We start from the raw sequence: 10,641 nt of genomic DNA on the forward strand, positions 1-10,641 counted from the left end.
CTAAATTAGGGACGGCTAGCGCAGATAGTCCTCGTGTAGCTTTGCGCGAAATTCAAAACAAACAAAAACCATTTGGTGGGACATCAAAGAAGTAATTCATTTCGAACTCCTCAATCCACAGCAATCTGTCAATGCAGATATCTATAGTTAGCAACTGGAACGTTTAAATCAAGCCTTTCATCAGAAACGCCCTTCACTCATCAATCAGAAAGGTGTTTTTCTTCTCCACGACAATGCACGTCCACATGTGGCACGTTTGACGCAACACAAGATTATGGAGTTGGGTTGGAAAGGTCTCCCCACCAACCATATTCTCCAGCTATGGCACCATCAGATTACCATATTTTTCGTTCGCTGAATACCATCTTAATGGGAAAATGTATGCACAAGTGGAAAGATATTAAATAGGACATCGACATATTTTTTGCTTCAAAGCCAAGTGATTTCGTTAATCAGGACATTAACAACCTGACTGTAGGATTGAAAAGCATCATCGATAAGATGGAGACTATTTCATTTAATAAATGATTTGTTTTGATATACAAGTTCGGGTTTTTTCATCTAGAAAAAAGCGACATTAATTTCTTGACGACCTAATACATATAGCACAAAATAACAAATTTCTGGTCAAAGCTTGTAGTGTCAAGCCAAAATAACGCCGTAAATTGCCTAGTGGTTAGCGTACCCGTTTGCGGATCAGATGATCTAAAGTTCTAGCCACAATATTCCGCAAAAATGCACGCTCCGCAATTTCACTTGTAGGGATGTTATAACAGTGGCAGAACACCTCATTATTCGCAGTATTTAAAGGGGTCTGGAAAAGGTGGCGATATGCACGAATGTGGCGGAGTAGATTGATGTTTGACCCAAGGTAAAACATTCACACTATACATTTGCCGAGACGCTAAAGCCAAACGTGTTTTCACACGAAAATAGTTGTGGGTAGGATGTTGTGCAGCAGGATAACATTTTATGTTTTTTAATTGTGTGTAATACTACCATTTTTTCCTTACCTGTATGTGTATTGTCCCACTTTAACCACTGATTATTCAGTAAAGACTAACCGTGCGCTTCAGACTAGTTGCCCTCTCGTCGATCATGCTAAATCTTGGGTTCTCGGGCTTGGCAGCCCCCAGTGGCACAGCGGTATGTCTACGGACTTACAACGCTAGAATCCGGGTTTCAATACCTGTGGTGGGCAGAACACAGATAGCCTCATTGTGCTTAGCTTCGAAACAAAAGTGACTTTGCATTATATACCTTTTAGGTCGAAAATTCCATATACCAAGATAGGTCACAATGAAAACTGTTTTCAAACCTGGGATAGGACGAGGCAAAAAATTAAGGTATTTTATTTGTAATATACATTAAGCTCATACGATTTTCTTAATTAGGCCATTTTCTGTGTACGGTTTTAAGCATTAGTTATAATATAACAGAAACTTTATATCTTACTTTACATTTACTGTTAGAAAGCTTCTATCAATTTAGTGTACTTCGCTCGTGATAAGTTATGCCGTCACTACATATGTATTCATGAGCGTTTGTCCCTCGAAAGGTCAGCGGCAATTTTGAGGAACTGAGATACAAAATTCCATGGTTCGATTCTCCGCGGTGAGCAGAGTAGAGATAGCCCACTGTATTGGCTTTGTGCTAAATTAAAAACGAGCGTAGGGCCATTTGCATATTTGTTGGATAAAAGCTTAAAATATAAAAAAATTCAGTGAAAAAATGATAATTTATTTTTTATTTGAAGTTAAGAAAGTCACCAAAAGGTCGATATTTCTTTTATAATCGAAAATAGAGAACTTAGTATCGATTTGATGATAGTAAGATGAAAGGAGTAAATAAGAGTGCTTTGCTCATTAAAATACATGAATCAAAGTGTTGTGGGAAGCTTGGCTCTGTGTACAAGGAAGAACAGAGCCCATTGTGCACTTTGAGCAAAAAAAGTCAATCATTTAAATGTAAATTCACAATACTATGTCTTTACGCTCACGTAGGTTTGTGACCTTTGATCCCTTATTTCAACTTGTATCGCCAAGATATTTTGATAGTCATGAAGTACCGTATGATGTTTCTGTTAAAAACTGGTTTGGACACCCACATTTATGAATTTGCCATTGTGATAAACGATTAAGAATCTCTTATTTAATATACTATAATACAGATCAGAACTGAACTTTGTTCAAGCAGTATCTTAACATGCTGACACGTCACACAAGTTATACAAGGTGAAATAAGCAACACTTGTGTTAGGAGTGACTTCTATAAATGTAATATTGGTGATAACATTACTATTTTTATTACGATTTTTAAGACATCAAGATGAAAGTTAAGAAATTTGAGAGATTTGGAACTAAAAGCCTATGAAATCCAAAAAATTTGAAATATTACATGATATTTATTAGTTGTTCGAGCCTATTGTTTTGTGTACCTGGACTGTGAATTCAAGGGTTTCCGTTTTGCGACGTGTTGCTGCAAAACCGCAGTACGCACTTTGGACCGTGGGTGCGTTATAAGAGTGCCAGTCAAATCCTACTATTCAGTCAGATAAGAGTAGCCCAAGGGATGGCGGTAGTTGTTGTTACCTAGCTGTCTAGACTATCAGTTCAAAACTACGGACGGTTACTGCAGATAGCCCTCGTGTAACTTTGTAAGAAATACAACAAGGCAAACTTATTTATGGCTCGCCTCGTATAATTCAGTAACTCATCAGTGTCATGAAACACTTTTCAGAAACCAAACCTACAGAACAAATAAAATGTTTAAGCAGCAGTATTCAAACTAAACAGCACTTTATGCGCATACAAGGTAAAAGGCCAGGTCAGATACCTTAAAAGTTTAGCATAGCCATTCATAATTTTCAACTACTGACCAAAGAGTAAGCAATCAGCCAATGGCACTCGCTGCTACAAAGACCTTGCCCATTCTTTGAAAACCGAATGACCGTTACTTTTATAACATGCTCTCAGTTAAATGTACAGAGCATGTTCAGCTGCATTGCAACTTGAATCTTTGATACTTTGTTAGACATGCTAGTTGCTATCTGAATAGCAACTTTCCTGTTAAGTGTTTTGATATGTGATGTTTGTTGTCAATGTTTGAGCTGCTGCAAACCACTGTCAAGCCTTTGTCATATTACTTGTAACATTCTGACAATAAACTAATATTAGTTGATCTGTAGATTACAGTCAATATAACGTAAATAGTAGTTACATACCCCCAGTGAAAATGACTGCTAGTAGGCATGTCGGAGAATAGTACAGGTTAATGTAAGAACTTTACAATACGAAGAATAAATGGGTGTGAATTGTACAGCTTGTTACATACACAGTAATACTTAATGGAGTAAATGTGTTGTGACCTGTTTATTGTTTCCCCATAAAGACAGAATCTCTTGTATATTGAAAAGTGTTTTGTCATCATTTTAATCTGGTCTCACCAACTAAAAACTACAAGTATACAGTAAATTAGTACAAAAAAGTAAATGTTAGTCATTTAACTATGCTGTTAACGTTCTATGTATCAATGTGATCAGTGCTTAATATTAATGTAAGGGCTAACAGGTCTGCAAACCCTGTGATATCACAATTATTAAATATTTTAAAAAAATACATAGAATTCCATCAATAGGCCCCTAAAAATACATTAGCCCCTAGGTCCACAATAAGCTTAATCTGGCCCCGATAATACATTTGACCATAAATTAAAACATACACATTAAAATAGTCATAAAACCTTTATTAGTTGAAAAGACTTTTCTGATTAGGAATTGCATTTCAGTTCATCTACTGCGTTTATTAATAGTCAGAGAAGTACAATTTGATGTAGATCTTTTTTGCACATTCATCTGGATGACATGAAAACAGTTACTTTATAGTTAGTATTCCAACATTTGTTTTTTTATACACATTGTACTAAAACTTACATAGCTCAATGTGAATAGATAAAATATTTGGTTTACATATAAAATCCGTTTTTCAAATATCTTTTATACTTCTCTGAATGTAAAAGCTGAGATTAACCTACGATATAAAATACCAGTCAAAAATGAGTAAGTACACACAGTGTCACATAACTTCACCAGCTAAGATAACCATGAATTAAATGTACACTTTAGTTTTTCAATCTATGTGTCTTTAAATATTCATACATTCTTAATAGTTATTTCCTAGTAAAGAAGTCAATATTGGTGCCATGTTCTGGTAAATTATGTGACCTTACATATACATGTACTTGCACAACAGTAAAAAGCCTTAAACGTTTTATACATTATATGTGTTTGTGATTTTTAACTCTCAGTACTTACTTTCAAACCTTCAGAACTTGAGAAGCTGCTTCAATATTAAAATATGATTACCATAACAAAAAAGTTTAAATATTTAAGGCTGAAATTACCTGTCATTCCTATCTTTCAGAACCTCTTTTAATATTCAAATGCATTAGTTGTAGAAATCTACTTTTAGTGTATAGAGTTGAAATCAGTTATTATTAACTTTCAAAGCTATTAAACGTTACAAATATAAGTGATATACACATTTCTTACATTATTTAAAATTTTCTTGGTGCACTATGCTCTACAGTTATGTTATAAAGAAATGAGCTTTGCATCCATTTGTGGACACAAAATTAAATAGACCCAAACTCGGCCATCCAATCTTCATACTTCTCCAAGTCTTGCTTACTGACAGATTTGTTAATTTTCCTCATAGCTTCTTCAAAATCTCCTGGGCTCACTGGAAGCTCTAGTTCTTCTTTGGGCAAGTTTCGTATTTCGTCAGGAGTGAGTCCAGCAATCTTCCTCCTCATTGCCATCATTGAAGCATCTCTGAAAGGGAAACAAAGAAGTACAAAGTCAGTAACAGCCAGATTACATACTGAAGCTAATATTTCACCTAGAAAATTTAACTCTATGGACTCATAACTGATTGAAGGAGTGGATCTATATTAAGCTTATACAAGAAACTTAGGAAATGCATCATTTTTTTTTTCAGAAGAAACATTTATAACCACAAGTAATGAACAAAGGGTTTAGTAAAGAAATGCGAGTTGTTCTTGTAAAGGAAATAGCCCTACCTTATTTCCAAACACAAAAACAAACTAAACTCTGGCAAAAAAAGACATAACTAATAGAACTATAAAAAGTATTCTTCATATCTGAGCTTGATATTAGTTAAGCAAAGAACAAAAAGAAAACGTGTATTTAAGTGTTTTACACTCACAAAAAAGAAAGCTATCATTCTATAGGTATTTGTAGAACTTGTAGCATTCTGCCACAATTTAATTCTTTGTATTGCTCACAGACACACTCCTAATGAAAGAATAGATCATTCCAAGCTTTTACTTGTTAAACAAATGTTTAAACAACTCCATTCAAAAAAGAAAACAACTATTAGTGCAGATTGGCAAATTCTATAGGTATAAAAGATATGGTTGACAGATTCATATTTATAAATAGCTCTTTTTAGCACATCAGAATAAAATCTTACAGAAAAAAAAATTTTTACTAATTTGGGCAAATCATACTTAATTGATGGTGCTAATTAACAACAACAAAAGCTAGAATTTTTCTTGACTCTTTTGTAACTATACAATATTTCTTACCAAAGTAAATTTAGGTCTTACATACACTAACAGTTCTTACTAATATCTTATTAGCTCCTAAATACTTCAGTTTTTTTACTAACACAATTTTGTTTTAATACTTCCTGAAAAGCCATCTATTGTTATTGTCAGTTTATCATTACTTTCCACATTCCTATCAAACAGGTAAATATTATATGTAAAGGAAAATATTAGGAATTTTGTAAAGATTCCTTATAAAATAGTGTCAAGCTTGAAGGCCTGAGCCACCCAACAGTCCTCATCAAGAGACATTTGTGATGTTACCTCCTGAATAGCAAGCCCACAGTTTTTGTATAAAGATATTTCAAATAATTACTTTTAGAATTTTAACAAAACACCTTGTGATACCAGCTTCTGGACAACCAGCCAACAGTTCTTATCCAAGAAACATTTCAGATATCAATCTCTGAATAACAAAAGGTTTGTGATGCTTCTTGTACCATTTTTAATACCAACCCTTGAATCAATTGCTGGAATAAACAGGGTTTGTGAAATCAGCCTCTGGGTAACTGGCCAAGAGTTATTTCTTATATTTGCACATGAGTAACCAGCACAATTTATTATTATTATTAAAAGGGATTTGTGATTTTAACTACTGAAAAACAGCTAAAAGTTCTTGATGACAGACATTTATGTTAACATTATAATATCCAGCCCCACAGTTCTCACAAAAGAAAAATTTTATGTGAACACCTAAATTATAAACTTGTCTAATATCACAGATATTATATCATCAACAATTGGCCCAAAGTTCTTAATATCAATTCTTAAATAACATGTCTACAGTTCTTACCTACAAACATTTGTAATGTCAGCTCCTGAATAACCATCTAACTTGCTTGCAACTTCAGAAATGTCCAGATCTTCAGTAACCTCCACCTCTTTCAAGTTGATTCTTAATAGGGCTTCACGACCATCAGCTATAAAATACTTAGTTTTACTATGCCTTCTTTTATTAGAGTAAATGCCATGAACTTTTGGATTTTCAGAATTAAAATGAATTTCTAACAGGTACTTACTTCTGAAAAATTGAAAGCCTTTCTTAGATGAGTTTGAATTCATGCTGTCAAAAAACAAAACTAAACATGCGACTCAAAATTTCCAAATGTCCTTTGTGTATTTGCATATCATATACATCACCACCTATAATACTCTATGATACCTCACAACTACCTAACACAAATGTCAGTGGATCTTACATAAATTCTGTTTTCGCACAGTAGTAATAGTGTATAGCAATGGTAGAGCTCACAATAATATACAGATGGTGAAATAAACAAGTAGGAGGAATATAATGTCCTGCTCCTGCATTGGAAGGTTCTCACAGGAGCAGGCTAAACACATATTATGAAATGACATACTTCAGAGGCAGTATCTCTTCAACCATATCTAAAATGGTTAGGTAGTTGTGACTCAGCCAAATTGGTGGGTGCCGAGGGAAAGTGGCAAAAAAACCTGGTCAGGTCCCAAGGATGGGTTAAGAACATAAGGATAATGCAATGAGATCACCAAGGCATAAAAAAAAAGCATCATCAGCCACTAGGTGGTACCTTAATTCAATATCAAAGGGCAAAACCCTCTCATAGAGCTCCAGCACAGAAAGTGGAGTATGTGAGTATGTTTAGGATTAACACAGAGGTATATGTGACTTGTGAGAGTCCCAACTTTAAGTTATATTTTAGTTATGCATTTTTCATGATGATTTTGGATATTTTTATATGTTTTAATTACTGTTATACAAGTATATATATATATATAAGTGTAATAAACCAAAGCCACCACTGAAATATAAACACAGATTCTCAATACTTACGAAGAGACTGAATGTATTTGTTTATTTATTGTGTTTTATATTGCTTGTTTGGAAGTTAAAATTATTCACAGTCCTGGAACCCTAGGAATGGATAACCAAGGAAAAGCATCAATGACAAAAATTTTGAAATATCTCAGTCTTGTACCATAGTAAAATACATCTTCAATGAAAGATAATTGACTTTTGTATAAGTCTGAAGATACAATAATAGAATATAGGCAATGGAAGATGACCAGATTTAGCTCCCACTGAGGACTTGTCTTGAAAAAAAAATGTAAATGTAATAGAGACAACAGAGGCACGTGACTTGTGGTGACAAAAAGTGATTGTGAGATCAACTCGATAACCTGCTGGAGAAGAAAAGCCCAGATCTTGAAAAGAGAAACATGAAAAAAAAAAAAAAGGCAAGATGTGAATGAGTGGGATAAAGACAGAAATATAATTCCACAGGCACCAACTCCAAAGGATGGACCAATGATACTGTTATACTGCAAACAGAGGATTTTCTATAATAATGTGATAGCACTCTAGTTACCCAAGAAGAAAAAACAGCCTCACTAACAAACATTATTATAGAAAATGTAGTAAAAGTAATGGAATAAGATTCCTCTAAGATAGACAAGAGGAGTGGAAATCATGGTGGAGCAGGTCAGGCTTGAAAGGAAGAAGAACTGTACAACAAAACCAACTGATCTTGGTCAAAACCTAAGAAAGATGATAAAGAGCAGTATAAGTAGATGTAACAAGTATAAAAAAAACACATCACACATGACTCTACAACATAATGACAACCAAAATCAAAACCAGATGCTAAATAACCAATCAACCCCTGTAAGAAAATAAGGTAAAGATCTACAAGGACAAAAATGAAGCAAGGAGTTTGTTTGAAATATACCTATATACATGGAAGTAGTATAATGAAAAGATCAGTATCTTGCAACACTGCCCTATAGATGAAAGTGTTAAAGGCACAAGAAAAAACAAAACAAGTGGTAATAGAAACAATAACAGTTAGACACATAAGTAATAAGCCTCCACTAATAGAACACAAACTGACAAAATTGTTACAGCATGGCTGTCAACATAGAAATCTAACTTATGGTAGGAAAGCAGAGTTAATGTAAGATCTACCAATACATTCGCAATAATTCATGCAGAAGGTGAGAAAGTGGAGTATTCCATACCAAAATACGTCTCCACTTGTGTGCACTTCTAACCCAACCAATACCTGATCCACCACGAACTGACATCCAGCAGATGGTAGGAAGGACGAAAGCCACATCTCCAGTCCAAAACCCGGTGGCATTGGGTATGATTCTTCCAGTATGTGACAGAAGGAGGATACCCGGCTGTACACAAGTGGGAATACAGTGCTGTAACCAGCTACAACTAACACCAGATCTACCAGGAACCAACATTCAGCAAATGGTAAGAAGAGGGATGCAAACCTGGGGTAAATCTCCAGTACAAAACCTGGTAGCATTGGGCATTTTTCATCCAGTCCATGGCAGGAGGAGGGATACCAGCTAGAACACATGTGAGGACTTACTCAGCTTGACCATCACCAACCAACACCTGATCCCATGGGAACTGCATGATGGAGTGCTTCAACCAGAACCTGGCAGTATCTGGAATTGTACATCAGGTCCACAGTGGGAAGGGCATTACACCATCAACACATGATTCTAATCATGACTGGGCCATCTCCAACCAACACCAGACCCACTGGAAGATGTTAGGAAGGAGGAATGCCATGGTAGGGAAAAAGCAATCTGAGAAATATAGATATATTAATATGGCATAGTGATACAACCAAAACCTGGTGGAATCTGGAACTGTACCTCAGGTTCATGGTAGGAAGTGCTATACATCATCAACACCCACAGAATGCCATCGCTCTACTCTCAACTGAGTAGTATGATCTATTACTCAGGAGGACAGGCATCCATGTTCCAGCAACTAGGAACTGGTAAGTGGCAAGGACTCCCATACTCCACTAGAAGAAAGGAGGGCAAAATGTGTTGGAGAGTCCAGACAACCGCATCATTGGAGACAGTGCAGTGGGTGATTGCGATACCTTATTTTGAAAAGCAGAGCTACCACATCAACAGAGTCAATCAACCAACATCCAGTGGCATCTGGAATTGTATGTCAGGTCCATGGTAAGAAAAGTCTCAATGCTTTGGAGCATCAGAGAAGGGCAGCAATCCCTGTCTGCTTTACTTATGCATGTCCATGAATGTAAAATCTGGGACGAACATATTTATGAAGCAAAAGACCATTAGAGAGAACTAGTAGTAGTTGTACAGTGTAATCTAATCCTGCGATGTAATTGTTTTGGCATAGATGACAAGTGAGCAGACACACACAACCAACACCTGGCAATATCTGGAATTGTACATCAGGTCTGTGGTAAGAAGAGCTACAAATAATTCACATCCAGCATGGTCACAGGATGGACAGTGCAGATTTTCAAAAAAAAAGTATACCTGGTCAGGCACCACTCACCACAGAGTGGGATTCACAATACACTAGCAAAAAGGCCCCTGCAGATAAAGAAATAAAAACACAGTAAAGAAAAACTAAGTCCGTAGTATAAAGGGAAACACTGACAAATTTGCAAGCAAAAACAAGCACGTCTGTAAAATACTACTGCCAATCGATTAACAAGTGTAAATGTGGAGAGGGTGCTGGATGCAATATGGGTTGTGTCGTGTTCCTATTACTGCAGAGCTGCTGTACAATCATTTACATGTGGATATGTAGAAGCGGGAGGTGGAAGGCTAGTGGCGAGCATTGAAAATTTGCGTCTGTAAAGGGCAGCACTAATTGAGTTACTTTACTACGCATGACACAAGGTTTTAGTGTCTTACATTCAAAATTTTATTAAACTACATTTTGTTTATGTTATATCAATTATAATAGCATAAAATCTTAGCTAATAATAAATATGTTAATAGTATACAAGTTAAGTTCTTAATTCTACAAGGCAATATTTAAAAAAATCCTGAATTTCTACTGGTGTGACTCATTTTCTCTTAGTATGTCACCATCCCTATTTCGTATTTTATCCATCACACCTCGAAAAAATACAAAATTATAAGTAAATTACTCTATAAAATCGTTATTGCTCAAACAAATCATAATTTGTATAGTCTTCAATTCTGTTTGGTTACAGAGCTTTTGAATAGAAAATCAGA

General features: G+C 35.3%; 1 protein-coding gene across 6 annotated transcripts in view; it reads right to left on the reverse strand.

Annotated features, from left to right (window-relative positions):
• Window positions 1-3,723: 3,723 nt before the first annotated feature.
• LOC106478092 (katanin p60 ATPase-containing subunit A-like 1) overlaps window positions 3,724-10,641 on the reverse strand; it is a 27,498-nt gene continuing 20,580 nt past the window's right edge. For all 6 annotated transcript variants that reach the window (XM_022381616.1, XM_013938605.2, XM_013938607.2 and 3 more), the window contains 2 exons: window positions 6,422-6,548; window positions 3,724-4,831 (listed from right to left, as the gene is read on the reverse strand). In XM_022381616.1, coding sequence (XP_022237324.1) covers window positions 4,633-4,831; window positions 6,422-6,548 — 326 coding nt within the window. In that variant the 3' untranslated portion in view covers window positions 3,724-4,632. The remainder of the gene's footprint in view (window positions 4,832-6,421; window positions 6,549-10,641) is intronic.

Source organism: Limulus polyphemus, unplaced genomic scaffold (assembly GCF_000517525.1).
Source record: "Limulus polyphemus unplaced genomic scaffold, Limulus_polyphemus-2.1.2 Scaffold179, whole genome shotgun sequence".
NCBI classification, from domain to species: Eukaryota; Metazoa; Arthropoda; class Merostomata; order Xiphosura; family Limulidae; genus Limulus; species Limulus polyphemus.